Genomic DNA, 19,741 nt, shown 5'->3' on the forward strand with positions numbered 1-19,741 from the left:
GGGGAGGAAGGCAGGGATCAGATCACGTGGGGGTTGTTCTTTACTGGAAAGCCTGTGGAAGGGATGCCCCCGAGGGATTTCAGGCAAGGGTGGGGCACGATCAAGAAGTCCAAGTAACAGACACACAGGAATGAAAGCAAAATGCCAGAGGCAAAGTCCTGGATTGTGATGGATCTGATGTCGAGGGGGAGGACAGTGTTGGGGCGAACCCTAGGTTCTGAGAGTGAGCCAGATTCAATGGATGGCGATACCAGTCCACAGATCAGGCCTGGAAGAGGCCTGGGGTCTGGTGCAGACATGCTGTGTTTGCAGTGACTTTGAGACATTAAAGGGAACTATAAAGGAGAAGTTTGCATATACAGGTCTGAGGCATAAAGGGGGCTTGCCAGAAGTGCATGGTATCAGTTCTGTAATGAGGGTGTGAATGGCAGCATAGTAGGGAAGAAAAAGCTTGGGATGTCTGGGGAAAGGGGAGGTGCGAGCTATAGTTGAGGCTGAGGTGGAAGTGGGGAAATCCAGTGGAGACTGTTTTAATTCTCTAAGAGAATGGAGTAGCCATCAGTATTGGCGATGTTGAAAGGGGTATCACGCAGGAAAAGGGCTTGAAGGGACCCGTGGGAGTTGGTGGCCTGATGGTCACTGGTGACTTTAGCAAGCCAAACTTCGGATTCAGAGGTACGGACCTGAAGCCATGCTGGAAAAAGCAGAGCGAGCAGGGTGGGTGGGTGGTGGGGAAAGGGACAATGGATGTAGAAAACTCGAGCAAAAGCTGGGGTGTTTTCTCCACAGTTACTGTGAAGATGGCTTCATGCACTGTACCCCAGGGAGCCTGTTGCCAGACGTTGTCCTCAGCAGCCCCCTGTCTCACCGCAGTGAGTACTGTCGCCTTGAAAGGCTTTCTTTTCTCTGCTGTCTAGACTCTTTTTCCGTGAGTGGGAGGAGAGAGCTGGCTGCATTGTCTGATGTGCGCAGGTGTTCAAGCAGGGGTCTGGCTCTGCCCAGCCTCTCTTTGACTTCCTAGTTTGTGTGAGTGACTTTCAGACATATTTTTGCTCATGCAGACTCACGTGAGTGAGTGAGGCAAGAAGCGCTTTGCTGTGTGGAAGAACACTGAATTATCTGAACCAGCACGATCTGTTCGCCTGTGATAGTCTGAGTGCAGTGAGCAGCTGGGGTTGGCTGAGGGGCTCGCTAGGAATGGCACCTGCCCCTCTCCAGTGGCTGTTGTTTCCTGTGGACATGCTGCTGAGGAAACCCTGGAATCTTGTTAGATGAATCTGAAAGAATAGGGGCTTGGGTCAGTTCCTCCCTATTTGAACGTTCTAACAGCTGGAGCGCCATCTCACTGTGTGGTACAGAAGGGAGAGGGCATGGCCGGTGGGCGGGGTGGGCGTGGCACATGGGGGTGGGCTGGACTCCCATGCTAGATCACAGAGGCTTTGCTTCCGGAAGGACCATGCTAGCCTGGAATGGAGTTTCATGCTTGGCAGGACATAAATGGCTCCTCATCAGCCTCCACTGGGACCCCCTCTTCCTCTGTCTCTCGAACTGAGATTCCTCCCTCAGGCCCTTTGCTTTCCAACTTGCCCTGGATTGGGGGCCTGGGTCCCTCTATGACTGTTTTGGAGCCCCTTTCAGCGCAGAGGTGGGCCAAGACCAGGAGCACGAGGGCGACTGGGTGACGCTGGACTGTGGCCTCCACGTCACCCGGCTTCTTTGTGCGCTTCTGCCGCCTTCCGTCGTACTCTGCCTCAAGGACCCACCTTTCACGAACCCTCACCCCAGCTCACATCCCTGCCCCCATCCCAACTCAGAACCTTCTTGTCTAGTCACTGGAAAGAAACTCCTGGGTTTCTTCCTCGACTGTTAAGAAGAGCCGAGCCGTTTTCTCCGTTGAAGTTTAGCTTTCTAACCCAAACTTTCATATATAAAAGTAAGGTTGAGGATTCTCCCTCCCTTGCCCAGAGTGAGAGAAATGGTATTATGTATGCCTGGCCGGGCATTTAAAAAAAATAACAAAATAAAAGATGTCTCAACTCTCTGCTTCCATCATTATCCAGTCAGCTGCTGCTGTTCTTTGGTTGACAGGAAGTGTGATCCTTCAGTGAACCAAGTAGATAGAAGCCCTGCCTTCAGGAAGTGCATAGTTTTCTTGTTGTGTGTGTGTGTGTGTGTGTGTGTGTGTGTGTGTAGGAGGTCACTAAGGGAGTTTGAGCCAGTTGCTTTCAGTCTGAGGGTCTGAACAGTTGCTGTACCGTTTGAAGACAAGACACAGAAGGGGGAGGGCGACGAGATTTTCATGTCCAGATCGGAGGCGAATAAATACGTGAAAGGTACAGCGGAAAAGCGCAGAGGGAGGGTGAGGCGTGTCGGTGAAGGCGCGCCGTGATGCCACCGTCTTTTCAGAGAGGCTGACCTTGGAGCGGAAGCCGCTTAGAGTCCTGGCGGCTGACCGCCTTTTCCTCCAGGACCTGGAACTATTTCATAAGCGTTTCTATTAGGTCCTGCCAAGCTCCATTTTAGTGTCTTCATCTAGGTCTTCTCAAGCCTGAGCCTGGAAACTTCCACAGTGCACCTTGGTTCAGTGCAAACTGGGAGAGCGGAGTCAAGAGGGATGAGGGATGGAGGCCGTCAGGCGACATCTGCTGGGGTTGGCAGAGCTGCAGCCAGGTTGGCCTGAAGCATCAGGATAGATGCAGCCGCTGTCCTGGCCTCACATGGAGACCCTGGTCAAGGCTGGGGCTCACTGTAGTCTGCGCAGAGTCAGGTCTTAGATGATGGCTCCTGGGGGCTACGAGATGGTGTAGAAAGATGATCTGCCATGGCTTTGCTCACCACCTCTCTCCCTTCCTCAAGGCAAAAGGAGCCTGTCCTGTCGGCCACCCATGGTCAAGTTCCTGTGTCCTGCTGACAACCCACGGGCTCAAGGGCTGGAGTGTGCTAAGACATGTCAGAACTACGACCTGGAGTGCATGAGCCCAGGCTGCGTGTCCGGCTGCCTCTGTCCCCCAGGCATGGTGAGCTAGTGCATGGGTGAAGAGGAACCTTCCCCTATGTTTCCTTTCAGGGGTGTCTGTGGAACCACAGAGAGGAAGAAATAGGGACTTCTTCAGGGTCATGCCAGCCTTCGAAACTGCTTAATTTATTTTTATGTTAAAAATTAAAAAAAAAAACAAAACAACTTTTTGAGATGATGCCTCATTTTGTTGCCCAGGCTGGTCTTGAACTCCCGGATTGCTTAAGCAATCCTTCTCTGGCCTCAGCCTTGTGAGTAGCTAGAACTACAGGCACACGCCACCGGGTCCAACTGGGTCGAAGCTTCTTTAAGTGAAGTGTGTGTAGAAAAGCATCTAGGTAGTATCAAATATTAAGAGCCACAACTCTTGCATTAGACCCTCAATCCTGGCTGGGGAGTGTGACCTCATATCTAGGATGCAGACATTTTGGCAGGCACTTCTTTCTCATCCAGGAGCCCGTGGTATGCATTCTCCGAAACATGTGTGACTGAGGTCCCTTACAAATGCTTCTGTCCACAGAGGTTGGATTATTTTCACAACTGCTTCATTACGAGGCTGACTGATGTGCAGATAGCTGGGGCCGGATTCAGCAGAGCAGAGAAATCCGTGTAATTTATGAAGTGTGCTCAGTGTGCTGGCTGCAGCGCCCGACACGTGTTCCTGGCCGAGGCACAAAGCAAAGGGAGCTGGGAACATCATGCCTGGGTGCTTCTGCTGGTGCAGAGCTCATACCCGGGTCTCTTTTTCTGTTCTCTGTGACAAGCGAGGGCTATGGCATGACACCAAGGGGGTATGGAGAGCCCAGGGATCCTGCATTCTGAAGACTTGCGGGGGGGGGGGGGGTGCGGGGAGCAAGTCACTTTCTGATGAATGCTGATCTGCTGAGAGCACAGAGAGACCCGAAGAGGAATGGGGTACAGGGGTGAGCCAGCATCTCCGCCTCCCTCTGGCCGCACACTTGTGTGCAGTCATTCAGTCTGTGTGTGAATCCCAGAGGCCCCCTCTGAAATGTACTCTGCCTGCTAGGAGCGTGAGGCCATGGGTTCAACCCCCAGCATGAAATGGGTGGTGTTGGTACATGCCTGTAGGCAGAGGCAGTAAGTTATCCTCAGGTGCATGGAGAGTTGAAAGCCAGCCCGAGTGACAGATCTTGTCTCCAAGAAGCTGGGAAGTTCCAGAGCGTTGTGATAGATGCTGCGGGTGTCGTGTTTGTAAATAACCGAGGCTCAGTTTCAGAAACCGTGTGAGTCAGCTCTTCATCCTGGCCACTGGCGGGATGGCGTAAGATCTGTTTCCTTACATTTCCAGTCTGTTGTAGACCAATGCTTTTAGATATAGTGAGGATGGATTGTCTGAAAACAACAACAACAACAAAAACCAAACAAGAAACCAAAAACAAGAAACCAAAAGCAGTGATAGGAGTCGGAGTGTGTCTTAGTTACTGTTCTTTTGCTGTGATGAGACTCTGTGACCATGACAACCCACAGAAGACTTTATTCGGGGCTCCAGTTCCAGAGTTAGAGCCCATGACTGCCATGGGGACCGTGGCAGCAGCAGGCATGTGCTGGAGCAGTGCCTGAGGGCTCACACCCTTGTCTGCAAACAGGAGGCAGAGAGAAAGAGATAGCTAAGAATGGCGTGGGCTTGAAGCCCACCTCCAAGGGCACACACACACTTCACGGCCACACCTCTTATTCTTTCAAATAGCTCAGCCGACAGAGGACTAGGTATTAAAACAATGAACCTATGAGCTTCCCCCATTCAAACCACCACAGTATGTGAGTCAGCGCAAGGCCATGGGTTCATGGCCAGCATGCCAAAACAAACAAACAAACAACCATGAAATTCCTCCAAAACAAACAAACAGAAAGGAAAGTATAGAATCCACCCAGTCTTGCATATGACAGGCGGGACATTATAGTCGGTTTCTGCATTCTCATGATCACAAGTCGGCTCTGGCACCGACCTCGCTTTGCATGGCCGTTATCCTCAACTAAAAACCACGTTTCCTCCTTTAAGGAACACCCATGTTCCCTCTAAGGCTAGATGACCTCGTTTGAAGACGTTGGAGGCAAGGCGGAGGCCATCTCTTTCGCCCCTGTGTCCCAGGCCGGGCATGCTCAGTGTTCTGCTCCACCCGCAGACAGCAGATGGTCTGCTCTTGTAGCTGCTCCCAAGGTCTTCTTGCAGAGGTGGGTGGGATGATTTTACAAGTGGCCAGGATCACGGTGGTGGGGATTTGGTGCTTCCAGTCCTGGGTCCCCACACGTCGTCAAGTAAGTGGCATGTCACCTCAGATCTCTCCTAACCCATCCGGTTGGGTCAGAAGGCTTTGGAGGGGAGGTTAGAGATGACAGAAGGCCATAGGCATTTGAGGGGCTCTGCACGTGGCATCATAGTGACCACTGTTACAGTAAGTTCATGGGTGATGGTACAGGGCTTCCCAAGTCTTTTCTTGATTGTTTTGCATTTTTGAGACAGGCTTTACTTTGTAGCCCAGGCTGGTCCGGAACTTACTAGGTAGTCCAGACTAAGTCTTTTTTTCTTTAGTTTAAAAACTCACCTGAACTGTTTGCCTGGAGCATGCCACTCCTTCAAGTTAGGGTATTAACTGATTTCACCAGTAGTCAGCAGCAGAGCGCAGCTACAGTGGCAGCTTTCTGTAAGAGCCGAGGGCAGAGCCAGAACCCTTCCTTCCTGGTTCCTAGCTCTCTGGCCAGCACACTGGTGGTGGCAAATATTTAGGCCTCTGGGGGAAAGTGAAGCACCGTTGTCTGGGAGATGACGAGTTATCCTTTGAACTCTAGCAGCTACATCTTTCAGACAGGTACTCTGCTCTGCCGGCATTAGGGAACAGCCTGTCAGCTGTGAAGGATGCTCAGGCTACTGGTCCGTGGATGGCCTAAGAGACACAGACAATCATTTTAAAAACTAGATCCCAGGTAAAGGTCCCATCTGGAATGAGCTTCAGTTTTGGACACGAGAGATTTCATGGGGCCTCATGCATATCCAGTGAGTGCTTTATCAAGTTACACATGTTCGTAAGATCCAAGAAAGCCCATCTTTCTCAAAAAAACACTTCCTACACTCACAATTTGTCACCTCGCCAGTCTCACTGAAATACGATGGGCACATGCTCATTCTGGTTAGCGAGCAAGACTTTATTAAGAGCTTCCAGCATGGCGAGATCCCCACAGGAAGAGTCATTCACGTGTTAGTGTGAGTTAGCTGATAAGATTACTTTCTTCCTAACCAAAATGTGATAAAACTCAGCTGTGCCGAGCTATGTCTGCCAGTGGAGCAGAGCACCCCAGGACAGGCGAAGGCAAACATTTTTGGAGAGTGGGTCTGTACAGTGAACAGTGAGGAATGAAGGGAAATTTCCAGAGAAGGGCAGCAAAGCAATTCTTTCTGCCTCATAGTTGTCCTTGGAACTGACAGAGAATGGTGTCCTCAGTGTGGACAGCGTTTACTGAATGGTCACTAGTCGATAACCCATGTTGGGCGTTCCTGCCGCCCTTTCCGAAGTCATCTGCAGGCTTCATAAACTTCGTCTCAGTACCACTGTGGTCTTCTCAAAGGACACGCTGGGCAGGGCTGGCTGCCTTCGTGTCAAACTCTAGGCTTCAGCGACTTGCTACATAGCTCAGTTACGGGCTGCTCACCTGATTGTCCGCTTCCTGGCCCGTTTCTTAGTGCTACTGTTATGCCCTGCACCACTCTTTTACCCCCGTGGCTCTCAGATGCCAGGGATCTCTTGAAGGCGTTGGCGATCTCTGAGTGTTTTTGACTGGGCTCGTGTATGTCATCTCTCTCCAGTCAGGAAGTTCCCACGTGGTACCTCTCCTTTAAGGGTCACATTTTGCCTCCTCACCAGCTCCGTCCTGTGGAGCTGTCCCCACTGATAGCAGCCCTCACTGAACACAGAGCTCCTGTCTTGATAGGGCAGCTGCCAGTTCGTGATGGTGCTAACGAAAGTCGGGTCGAGAGTGTGTGTGGCCAGTGAGAACCCAGAGAGGAGGGTTTGTTGGTACAGTGGGGGCATGCTGTCTTATCACAGAGCTAAGGTTCTGTCCGCTGGAGGAAGGCTGGTCGCTTCCATCTCCATGAAGCGGGAGCTGAGAGATCTGGAGCACGGCTGCACAGGGTTCTTTGACAGTGAGAGGTAGGCACAGGCAAATATGCACACCAGGAGGCCTGGGAACTCCTCACCAAACGTGTCTCTCAGAGGTGAGACACCTAGTGGGCAGGGCTAGGTTTCCCTTCCCCTAAACGCTGGTTTAACCACCTGTAAGTCTGCATGTGCCTGCTATGCTTATGGTAGCCACTAGGTGGCAGACCTCAGACTAAAGCCTAAACTGACAAAGCTTGGAGGGTGTGGGCGTGAAAATAAATTTTTTTTTCTTTCAACTTTTTATTGATTCTTTGTGAGTTCCACCTCACGCACCCTAATCCTACCCACCCTTTATTGTGAACCTTGGAAGGCTCTCTGAGAGAGATGTTTGCAGCTCCTCCTTGCTCCTACCAACCTGCTGCCTTCTCTGTTGGTCTCTTCAGCTCCTGTCTTCCAAGAAACTGTGGTCCTAGGCTTACGCACTGCTAAGGGCACAGTGGGGCAGCATCTTCCTAGCTCTCTCATTTAGAGGAAGAGGGGCTAGAGGAGACCTCCAGAGGCTGACAGATGCGGTACTGGGAGGAGCTATCTTCCCACCTCCCGGTACATGAGTGTGCACACGCACAGTTTAAACTTAGGATTCTGATAGGGCGATCCTCTGCATACTCCTATTCCCAGGGCTCACTGTAATTTGAAGCTCTAGGAACTCAAGCTTTCAGGGGAGTTCGCCAGATCTCTGGAGTGGGAATCATCCGGGCCAGGTACCTCTCCCTGCCAGCTAGGAAGTTCTGGAGCACAGCAGCTCTGTTCTTTTGCCTAGGCTGTCCCAAGGGGCAGGAGAGAGTAACAGGGGAGGATATATGATCAATGTACATTATAGCACATCTGAGGTGAGGTCCTGCCGGTGAAGGTGTCCAGGGCTGCCCTTGGTTGGGGTGGCAGTAGATCATGGCAGTGGGGTCAGGGTGGGCTTGGGGTGCTTCTTAGGTCCACCGAGCCCAAAGCTCTTGTCCCTTTTTCTACCTACTTGTCCCTAGCAGACCCAGGACATGTAGCATGCTCCCTGAGGTGGGAGGTGGGAGGAAGGGACAGCTGCTCTGTGGTTAGCATGTCAGAACATCAGGACTGGGAAGGGTGACCTTGGAAGGAAGGTCACCTCATCTGCGTATCTTGGACATGCTTTTAGCCTGGCTTTGCTATGCCTCCTCTGCCCAGTCTTTAGTCTTTCCTCCAGGGCACTAAATGCTCATTAATTTTTTTTTTTTTTGTTAAACATGATATCCATTGTGGTGGTTTGAATAGGTATGGCCCCCATAGATTCCTGCATTTAAATGCTTGGCCATAGGGAATGGCACTAATAGGAGGTGTGGTCTTATTGGCGGAAGTGTGTCACTGTGGAGGCAAGGCTTTGAGGTCTTAAATGCTCAATCTACATCCACTGTGATACACACACACACACACACTCACACACACACACACACACACACACACACACACACACACACACATTCCTCCTGGCTGCCTGCAGATCAGGGTGTAAAGCTCTTGGCTCCTCCAGCACCATGTTTACCTGCACACTGCCATGCTCCCCGCCATGATGATACTGGACTGAACATCTGAAACTGTAAACCAGCCCCAATTAAATGTTTGCCTTTACAAGACTTGCCATGGACATGGTATCTCTTCACAGCAATGAAACCGCAACTAAGACACTCATTTTCTTTAATTCTAGATATGACACCTACTCATCAAAGAACATTTGGGAAAAAATGTAAAACCAAAAAGGGAAATAAACCCAGCACTCCTTTATCCCAGCTCACCGTTGGGAGGCAATCTCTCTATTTCCCTCTGGCTTTGCTAACAGAAATAAAACTTGGACCACATGTGTATACAGTTTTCTTCCCCATGTAAAAAAACTAAAAGCTCAGACAGGCATTGCTCTCCTCATTGAAGAGTCCTCTGAAGGACTCCCTAGCGCTCCTCCTCAGCAAACCAGCTCCCGGGGATTCCTTAAGAATGGCATCATTTGCCTGGCTCTGAAAATGTGATTGCTTTCCTCTCCCTCACCTCTCAGTTCGTTGGTAAAGAATTCTCCTGTATTCTTCACCCGTAGCTCCCACGACCTCCGGAGACACCCTTGTGTGGCACGGCTGGGTCTGGTGTCCATACTCCCACGGCTTCTGACGTGGGTGTCTGAAGGTTTTGCAGACATGTCCCAGGGGATGTCACCCAGCAGGGCAGAGGCAGTTGTGTCTTTGGATGTTAGGAAGACACAGTGTAGAAGGCGCCCAGGCCTGCCATACCCCAGCCTGGTGTTGACTCCCGCCCTGGCTAGTTTGTTGCCCCCTGGCTCAGTCCCTCTTTTCATGCTGGGCTTCTGTCAGGCTCAGAGCCAGCACTGTTTCTCATCAGCTGTCCCTGGTTTCCTTTAGGTCCGGCATGAAAACAAGTGTGTGGCCTTGGAGCGCTGTCCCTGCTTCCACCAAGGCCGAGAGTACGCCCCAGGAGAGACAGTGAAGATCGACTGCAACAGCTGGTGAGGCTCCAGGCACACCCCGAGGACCAGCCATCAAGGGTGGCATGAGGGTCTGGGCGACGCAGGACTTTTGACACTTGCCCTCACACCCTGTGGGAACCCGAGTGCTTGTTTCTTTACTCTTTTCTTGCCTCTGTTTCCTCATCTGTGAAATGCCCCCTCACCATCATTTTGCTAAGTCATACAGCTGCTCCCTACAGATGGGAAATTCTGTCCTGGGGAGATCTTCTTCCACAGAGCCCTCACAATGATCAGGCTGGGGGTGGGGTGAGGTCGGAGAGGTCCTCCTCAACCCTCTCTCTCTTTCTTCCTTTTATTTATTTTATTAATTGTACAAGGCAATCATTTCATCATGACGTTTACATACGTGCATCTATACTCTCTGGTGCTACCTTCTCTTGTTACTCTCCCTGCTCCTGCTCTTCTTTCCCCTTCCCCAAATAGTCCCCCTTCTATGTTTGTATCTTTCAGATAAACCTAGACCGTGCATATGAGAGAAAACACGATAGTTGTGTTTCCGAGTCTGGCTTAATTCACTTAACATGACATGCCATCAATTTCTGTGTAAATGATGTATTTTGTTCTTCCTCAAGGCTGAGTAAATGTATTTTGTTCTTCCTCAAGGCCCCTTTCTTCCCACAGGCTCTGTTGGTGTTTTGAGAGTGGGCTGGAGGAGGCGGCGGTTTGAGGGGCACTGGTTTCCTTCTGCCTCCTTCCACTCGCCCCGCCTTTCACTTCTGGGCTATAGACAGCCTTAGCGGTCCATGTGGACAGAGGTGTGGGGAGGGATGAACGCCTGAGGTCTGAGCTCACCGCCTCTGACGCATGAGTGGGCTTCCCTACATCAGCTTCCCTAGATCAGCAGTGAGGAGTGGAACACGTGGCCAGCAAATCACTATAGATATAAACGCATAACCACATGCAGAAAACTGTTCCATTGAGCTCAGTTAGTGTGCGGTGCTCATACAGAACACTCTATTTTCCAGCCTCGGGGTACCCCTGCTGTTTCATCTTGCGGATCTCTGTTGGTCTAGAGCGGTTTTAACATCAGTATGTCTGTGGTACAACGACCCTGTGGCTAACCTCAGGCACTCCATAGCTTTTAGGGCAAGGCCACACTTTAGTGGGTACACAGCAGATGGCTCAGAGAGGACTCCCACCTTCTCTTCAGCGTCTCGGATTACCCTGGACACCCACTTCACTCCGTACCTCTGTTTTCTCCTTGGAACTGAAGAGCTGCCTGGCTTCCCTTTCCCCCAAGGACTCTGTGCTGGGCCTGCGAGGCCCATGTTCCTTCCACAGGCGGTAGAGATGCTCAGCCTCTCGACGCTACCCGGTGAACTACCTGGCGCCTTCCACGTCCCCTGCTGCATCCTTGCTCCCTAAGACCCAACTGAGGCCCTGGCACCCGAGGTGCCAATCAGTCACGCTTGATTGCTTTTCCTAGTGTCTGCCAGGACCGGAGGTGGAACTGTACGAACCACATGTGTGACGCCACCTGCTCTGCCATCGGTATGGCCCACTACCTCACCTTTGATGGACTCAAGTACCTGTTTCCCGGGGAATGCCAGTATGTTCTGGTGCAGGTGAGATGGAGAGTGAGGAGATGGGGTGCCGACTCCATCTAGCATAGCCTGGGGGTGCTGCCTGCAACCTGGGACTTTTCCGGGTCACGTTCCGTTTACGGGAAGAACTTTAGGGTTTGGTTTTTGTCAGTAATTTCCTAACCCCCTCCCCAAAGGTACCTTCAGGTAGAGGAAGTTTTAAGGTTTTCATTTTCTGAGCTGGATCGGTGTGGGCTCAGGCCACCCCCAGGCCCTGTTAGCACTGGTATAGATGCAGAAAGACGGCTCTTTATTGGGAGACGCCTAAACCAGGATATGTACGGGGGGTGGTGATTCTGGATGGACTTCATGTATGTGAGTGTGTTCATGTGTTTATGTTTTCACACACGTGCGTATGCCTGTGTATTTATATGGGTAGGTGTGTGTTCATATGTGTATTTGTATGTGGATATATGTGCTGTCCCCTCGAGCTCCCCTGCTTTACTTTGTGTTCATCGCCATGCCACTGCCCTGACCACGTGTACCAGGCTCATCTGTGAGGTTGGACACCTCAGAGATTTTCTCCGTGGAAACCTCTTTCTTTGTCCTACACATGCGGCACTTCTGATGTCATTCTCTGACATGTATTCAAAAACCCCAGAAGTCATGAGACCATCTTCTGGTCTTGGAGAAAGTATAATCTTTTCCTCCTGGTGTCTTCTTTCCCCAGGATTACTGTGATGGGAACCCTGGGACCTTTCGGATCTTGGTGGGAAGTGAGGGTTGCATTCATCCCTCCGTGAAATGCAAGAAGCGGGTCACCATCCTTGTGGAAGGAGGGGAGATTGAACTGTCTGATGGGGAGGTGAGTACCAGTCTCTCCCTTTTACCCTTACGTTTCCCTTTTGTCCTGGTATTTATTAGGGGCGTTTACCAAATGCTCCTTTAGTAAGTGTGCTGGTAGAATGTACGGCCGCTGTAGAGAATGAGGTCCAGCCGTGTCAGCTAGTCCTGTAAGCAGAGCAGTTGGCAGACCACTATGGAAAGCTGAGCCCATTGTGGTTCAAGTGTGGGTACGTGTGTGGGAGAAGGTGTACATCATCTCTGCGTAGCTATCGGGGGAGGCAGTGCTGACTGGTAGAGATGCGCAGAGCGTGGCAGGCAGGAGTAGTTTCCTTTTCACGTACAGTGTTCCTCTGAGCCACACAGGGACAAAACGTCTTAGTTAGGGTTTCTATTGCTGTGGTGAAACACCATGACCAAAAAGCAAGCCGGGGAGGAAAGGGTTTCTTTGGCTTACACTCCCATGTCACTGTTCATCCTCGAAGGAAGTCAGGACAGAAACAGGGCAGAAACCTGGAGGCAGGAGCTGATGCAGAGGCCGTGGAGGGGTGTGGCTTCCTGGCCTGTTCCACATGGCTTGCTCAGCCTGCTTTCTTACAGAACCAAGGACCACCAGCCCTGGGATGGCCCCACTCAGGATGGGCTGGGCCCTCCCCCATTGACCACAATTTTAAAGGACTCTCTTCAATGGCCTCCTGTCTAGTCTTAGAGGCGTTTTCTTAATTGAGGTTTTTGATTTTAGCTTGTGCCAAGGTAACATAAAACTATCCAGAACAGGTGATGATGTTTGATTATTTAGTAGACAGAGTAAGGCGTGAATGTTGGCTAATTATAACATAGAGCAATGACTGCAGTACTTTGCGATGGAAGTTATCTGAGGCTTAATCACCCTTCTGGATTGTTTCCATTCAACACTTTTGTAGTCACTGAAACTACAGTAAGCAAAACTGACGGTGCGTGGACATGACTGCATGTGCATACATTAAAGGGACATTATGGGATGCTTTTTAGTTCCTTTATGTTTTAAGGACTTTATTTTATTTTTTACCAATCCTGTGGGTCCCAGGGCCTGGGCACACAGAACAAGCACTCTTGTACCAAGCTACACCCCCAGCTCTTCAGATTAATATTTTTGAGACGCTGAAAAGAGGATCAGACTCAGCAGACACAGCCTCTGTGTCCCTCTGTAGGAAGCGATAAAGTGCTTCTGCCTCAGTAGATCAGAATAGAGCCCTGGAATCGGAGTGGCTGGCTGTGCCTTGGTCACAGATTTGGTTCAGCTGGTTTGGATATGTGTTGTGCTACAAACTCCCAAAGACTGGGTTCCTTTGCCCCTGTGGCCTCTGCCTGCACCCCAATGCCTTGTGAATACCCACCGTGGACAGCTGGGGACTGGAAGTGCACTTTCTGTAGTCAGGGAAGAAAAACAGTCTGGCAAGTTGGCTGGCTGGGAGGCAGCAGGGTCAGCCCTGTTTCAGAGTTCAGTTCTCTCCAGGGTAGATGACAGCAGGGAGGCTAGATAGGAGATGGTCAGTCTGCTACAGGGAGAGCTCGAAGGTACGACAAGCCCCGAGAGGGGCCTGCCTCTCAGGCGAGGGGGTCTGTGGCGGGTGACAGGTTCTCAATCTCAGCCTCTGCTTTGTGGATCTGACAGTCAGCTGAGTGCTGTGTGGTGGGCTTCCATGGTTGTTCAGTGGACATGACTCTGGCAGAGCAATGGGTTCGGGCCAGACATCTTCTGGAAGCTCTTCCCGGGGAATGGAGCTTTGCAGTCCTTCAGCCTTGACTCCTGACGGGAGTCACTCTGGAGAACGGAGGGTGGAAGGACGCAGGAAGATGAGTTGGGGGCTCAGTGCCATAGATAGGTAGATTTTTCATCCAGTTGAACAGAGGTGGTTAAAATCATATAGGTGATGACCAAGGGCGGGCCAGGACACCCTCCCTTCTTGTGAGGTGATGCTTAATTTCACTGTGTTCTCACCTCCATGTTGTCATCGTGGGAGGATGCTGGGTCAGACAGACACAGAAACCCCTGAGTGTAGTGCCAGCCTACGGGAGTTTCGCTAGAAAGTAGCTGGTGACACAGGCAGGGCTCAAGGGCCAGCTGTAGTGTTGCTGGACAGACAAGGGATGTGAAAAAGGGAGCCCCCGACTTAGCCTTTCTTCACCTTGTTTCCCCGTTCCTTCCTCCTTCAGGTGAATGTTAAAAGGCCCCTGAGAGACGAATCTCACCTTGAGGTGGTCGAGTCCGGCCGGTACGTCATCCTGCTGCTGGGTCAAGCCCTCTCTGTGGTCTGGGACCACCACCTCAGCATCTCCGTGGTCCTGAAGCACAGGTACCAGGTCAGTGGCCCTGCTTGCCGTATCTTGCCTGTGATTCACGTGGACCCCATTGTACTGGGGGACAGTGGTTCTCTGCCTCGTCCAGCCTCCTTGCTCCCCGTGCAAGAGAAGCTAAATAGTCACGGAGGGTTGGTGGCACACAGGGAGGGCAGAGGCAGCTTTGGCAGTGTCTTGACGAGCCTGGTAAGGCCCATGGTTTGTTTGCACAGAGGCAGAAGAGCAAGGGTAGGCAGGGTAGCTCTGCTTTAGCTTTCTTAGCCCGAAGAGTCAAATCTGGCGTACATAATGTTAGAGCACCGCCATCCTTTCTGGGATGTTGCCTTATCAGTGAGCCCGGGCTCTCGCACCTGCTCGCACACAGGCACGTGTGTGTACATGCGTGTGTGTGCATGCTCAGGTGTGTGTGGGTACATGTGTGCATGTGGAGACCAGCCAGTGTGTAATCTCAGGCCTGATTCCTCAGGAGCCATTCACTCTATGTTTTGAGGTAAAGTCTTTCACTGGGACCTGAGGTTGCTCCTCAGCTAGGCTGGGCTAGCTGGCTGGTGAGCTCTGGGCACTCACTGTTTCTGCCTCCTTAGTGCTGGGCTCACAGGTGCACACTACCTGGATGTCTTTTTTATGTGGGTGCTGGGGCCGAACTCCGAGCCTCATGCTTGTGTGGCAAGCACCTCACCATCTGACTTATCTCCCCGGGTCCCAGGTTAGCTCTTTTGGAGAGCACTTTGTTAACTTGCCGAAGACCTTTCTGGGAAAGATGACGGCATCTTTGTGTGGGTTCTCGTAGTTTTGGGGGTTCTGAAGGCATCACTAAGAGGTGCACATATGACAGGGGCCTCTGTTTAGTGTGAAGGCCGACTTCTTTGTGTTGAGAGTGGCCTCTACACTATCCCACAGTGCCGTCTATGTCTAGTGAGGGCAGCGCTTTCCTGTGGCTGCCTGGTCCATTTCTAGAAAGGTCTAGCAACCTGACTATATGTTTCTATTCAGTGTATTGGACAGTTCCAGGCATTATTGTGAGTACAGCAAGGGAAACATAATCAGTTGTGTGTGCGCGCGCGTGTGTGTGTGTTCTCATACTGCTGTGACAAATCAATACAAATGTAGTATCTTCAAAGAATACAAGTGCATTATATTTTAGTCCTGGGGTTCAGAGGTCAGCAGGGCGGCATTCCTATGGAGCTTTAAGGAGCAAGTGCACTTTCTTGATTCTGGAGGCTGGCTGCACTCCTTGGCTGGCTCATGGTCCCACCTTCCATATTCAGATGAGCTGCTATTCAGTAGAATCTTCAGCCCCACCCCAGCCCCAAACCCCATGCTTCTGTCTGTCACCCTCTGCCTCTTTCTGTCCCCTTCTTGTCAGCCTGTGGTCACATACAGCTCACTAGATGATTAAGGACAATTTCCTGTCTCAAGATCTTAGCAAAACTGTTCCAAGATCCTTTGTCCTGGGTAGTACTCTGTGTTCTGAGTTAAGAAGAAGGGAGGTTTACTCCACCCTCATTATTTTTGGAGGCAGAAAGTGTAGGATTGGGTAGTTCCATCTGTAGTTTGGTCTCCTGGTAGTGGTGAGTGAAGAAAAAGTGGACAGAGGAGGGAAAATAGCCTCCTGTAGAGGGGTCACATTATGAGAAAGGAAGTCAGAGCAATTCAGGCGCCTAGCCTGCTTAATTTTATTTTAATTAAAATTCTCTCTCTCTCTCTCTCTCTCTCTCTCTCTCCATCCATCTATCCATCCAGCTGAATATAGTTGTAGGATACACTGGATTTGGGGTGGACATCCCTGGTGGAGATTATATTCTTATGGGGACATTATTTTAGGTTACTTTGATAAGCTCTGTCAAATAATCTCGTAAGGATTGTAAATATTTGGGGAGAGAATCCAGGCAGGTGGAATAAGATATGCAAAGAGCCTGAGGTGACTGATGTTTGCAGAGTTGGATCAAGGAGGCCAGTGGGCAAAGAGGAGGTTTTTAGTAATTAACAAGGGCTTGGAGCCATGTGTACATGCCACGACTTTTGTCTAGCTGTGGGAACATTCTTAGATACCTCTCAATGACTGACTTACACAAGTGGTTCAAGCCAAATACTGCAAAATGGATTAAGTCATCTTCCCATTAAGTCCCTTTGTCCCAGGACAGGGTTCTGACCACTTATGGAGAGCAGAGCTGGCTTAAGATCACCTGTCTTCCCTGGTTCTTCTTGATGGTTTCTGTAGGATCAGGCTTGTCCAGGACTCAGTGAATGTGCCTGCTATGGAAGGTGTATTGAGTTAGCCCTTCCCTGATGATATTTCTCATGCTGTAGAGTTTTCATTGCTCCCCTGAACAAGCTGCTGTCTTCTGGGTAACGGGACTCCCCTGCCTGCAGCAAAGCAGGATTGTTGTGTTCTCTCTTTGGTTCTCTGTTATTTCACCTGTTAGCAGTGGTGCCTGCTCCTCTTTTTGCCATGATTTACAAGGGGATTCTAGGGCTAAACTGCCTATTTCCCTCTTCTGCCCTTGACCATGAGACTTGTGCTAGATCACCTCTCTGCTTGGGGCAGTGTGGAAGCAGAGGGAAAGGCTCTGGTGAGGGTGAGGCTTTGCTGACCACCTTGCTTCTTCTCTGGGTCCCTCTACCCTCTCTGCCCTGTCGGCTTCCTCTTTCTTCCTCCACTTCCCCCCTTTGCTCTTCCTCCTCTGGTACCTTCTTCCCCCAACCCAGAGAGTGTGCCAGGGTTCACAGTGTGCATTTTCTCCTCTCACCCAGGAACAGGTATGTGGCCTGTGTGGGAACTTTGATGGCGTCCAGAACAATGACCTCACCAGCAGCAGCCTTCAGGTAGAGGAAGACCCCGTTGACTTTGGGAATTCCTGGAAAGTGAGCTCACAGTGTGCTGACACAAGAAAGGTACATCTGGGGTCTGTGTAAGTGGAGGGTCCCCTTATTCTCATAGGGCTGTGGGTGGCAGGAACGATAGGCCGGGGTAGAGCTGGGGAACTAGGTCTTTTGTGTCCTTCTGGGCTGAGTCCCTTCAGCAGGGTCACCTGATGTTGATGGCCTCTCTGGTACTCTCTCCTGTTCCCAGCTGTCACTGGACGTGTCCCCTGCCACCTGCCACAACAACATCCTGAAACAGTCAGCGGTGGACTCATCCTGTAGAATCCTTACCAGCAACATTTTCCAGGGCTGCAACAGGCTGGTGAGGCTTTGCGAGTGGAGGGAGGCAGAACGGTCCAAAGGCCTTGAGTGTGAATGCCTAACTCGAACACTAACTAGGCGGGAGCCCTGAATCAAGAAACCACAATAGCCCTTTCTTGGGTTCTACCTGACAAAGAACGTGGGCAGGTTTTGAGGAAAGCAATGGCTGCCTAAGCACTTTCCTTGAGTGCAAGAAGTCTCTTGGTCTGAAGTTCTCTTTGCATTGTCTCTTCTTGTCACTGTGCTATGGGTCCAGATTTAGTCAGAACCTCTCTAACCACCAGCACACAAGCAAACCCGTCCACAGCCGCTGTAGAGCTCAGTTCTCACACAAACTCTTTTTCTGGCCAGCGATTTTGGGGTCCCTGATTTTTTATTTTTATTTCTGCTTCTTTTTGTTTCTTTGTCTCGGGTGATAGTGATGAATTCTCTAGAGTTAAGTGAACTTCTTCGAACTTCTTCACACACACACACACACACACACACACACACGCACGAGCATGTGTGATTGTGTGCTGTTTAGTACCATGGACATATGAATGAAGGGTAGAATACTGAATCTAAATTCTATAGCTACCCAGAGATTTCTAGACCATGAGAGTTCCAAACGACATGTAGGTTCTATGGTTTGGTGGCATCTGACTTGGAAGAATGAGGACAGGGGCAGGACTCGGGGCTCTTAGGGATGTTGAAACGTCTTGGGAGCAACAATTCGTTGGCTCTGAAAAGACCAGAGAGTGTAGCAGCATGCTTTGGAGACATGAAAAGTGAGACGTGGTCACTGTGATTGATCATGGTTGCGTGTGGACACTCCTCCCTACTTTATTTAGTATTTTTTTTTTTTATTATTATTACTTAGTATTCCTGCTTTATTTAGTATTTCTGAATGGAATCCAGATGAGAAACAAAGAAAACTTCCTCTTTATCCATTCATTCTCTGGGACCTGTGATCTGCATTTCTTTGGCTCAGGAATTCCCAACCCCCACCCTTGCACCCTGACCAGAAGCCAGAGTTCTCCACCCCAGCTCAGGCTGAGGCCACTTGAGGTTCTTTTTGTAGGTGGACCCTGAGCCATACCTGGACATCTGCATTTACGACACTTGCTCCTGTGAGTCCATTGGGGACTGCACCTGCTTCTGTGACACCATCGCTGCCTATGCCCATGTGTGTGCCCAGCATGGCCAGGTGGTAGCCTGGAGGACGCCCACACTGTGCCGTGAGTCCCCAAGTCCACATAGTCTCAGATGCACCTCCCTAAAAGTACCTAGGCCAGAAAGCCTGGGGTGGGGAGGGGAAGGACCAGAGAGCACTGCAGTGGAAGAGAGGGACAGCTCCCGTGCACCAATGGAGGCACCGATTGAATGGATGGAGCCGTGGTATGAGAAAGTTCATCTTAGAGAAATAGTGGGCGTGTGGGTTTTGAAGGGAGTTAAAACAGGGGTGACGTATCTTCTTAAGAGTAAGTGGGGATTCCGATGAGGGTTAAGATGGTGACTAGGGTATGGAGGTCACAGTGAGCCTATGAATAGGGTCACGGAGTCAAAATGGATATGTAGAGACTTCTGGAGAAATTCTGGAAGGAGAGGGACACTGGCTTCTTGTGTTGTTCAATGCCACATGGTTCTGCCATGGCTACCATCTCTTCTTCTGTCTCCACAGCCCAGAGCTGTGAAGAGAAGAACATCCGGGAAAACGGCTATGAGTGCGAATGGCGCTATAACAGCTGTGGGCCTGCCTGCCCAGTCACATGCCAGCACCCAGAGCCTCTGGCTTGCCCTGTGCGGTGCGTGGAGGGCTGCCACACCCACTGCCCTCCAGGTGAGGCCTCCTTGGTTAGAGCGGGCTGGAGGGATGGGTTCTTAGTGTATTCTTTCCTGCTTCATCCTGGCCTCCACCTGTCAGGGGTACCTCCCCTACACCCATCCTTGAAACAAGTCTGTTTGCCTGGATCTCTCCGCCAAAGCCAGCTCTGGGTTTTGCCACATTGGAGTTGACTCATCTGCCCTTTGACGTTGCAGAAGTGAGAAAGGAACTCTGGCCCTTTGTGCTATTACACTTAGCTACACCCCATCCTTTCTTAAATTGTCTTTTGTGGATTTATCATATAGAGCAGTCCTTCCTTTTTCCTTCCTTCCTTCCTTCCTTCCTTCCTTCCTTCCT

The 19,741-nt window shown here is 50.8% G+C and overlaps 1 protein-coding gene across 1 annotated transcript in view; it reads left to right on the forward strand.

Moving 5' to 3' along the window:
* Window positions 1–19,741, forward strand: part of Vwf (von Willebrand factor) — a 129,505-nt gene that overhangs the window by 60,698 nt on the left and 49,066 nt on the right. The window contains exons 17-26 of the mRNA XM_055609420.1: window positions 790–872; window positions 2,857–3,017; window positions 9,564–9,667; window positions 11,115–11,253; window positions 11,942–12,076; window positions 14,251–14,397; window positions 17,149–17,289; window positions 17,468–17,581; window positions 18,641–18,797; window positions 19,241–19,399. Of these exons, the coding sequence (XP_055465395.1) occupies window positions 790–872; window positions 2,857–3,017; window positions 9,564–9,667; window positions 11,115–11,253; window positions 11,942–12,076; window positions 14,251–14,397; window positions 17,149–17,289; window positions 17,468–17,581; window positions 18,641–18,797; window positions 19,241–19,399 (1,340 nt within the window). The remainder of the gene's footprint in view (window positions 1–789; window positions 873–2,856; window positions 3,018–9,563; window positions 9,668–11,114; window positions 11,254–11,941; window positions 12,077–14,250; window positions 14,398–17,148; window positions 17,290–17,467; window positions 17,582–18,640; window positions 18,798–19,240; window positions 19,400–19,741) is intronic.

This window comes from Psammomys obesus, unplaced genomic scaffold, assembly GCF_907164565.1.
Source record: "Psammomys obesus unplaced genomic scaffold, mPsaObe1.curated_primary_1811, whole genome shotgun sequence".
Lineage (NCBI taxonomy): Eukaryota > Metazoa > Chordata > Mammalia > Rodentia > Muridae > Psammomys > Psammomys obesus.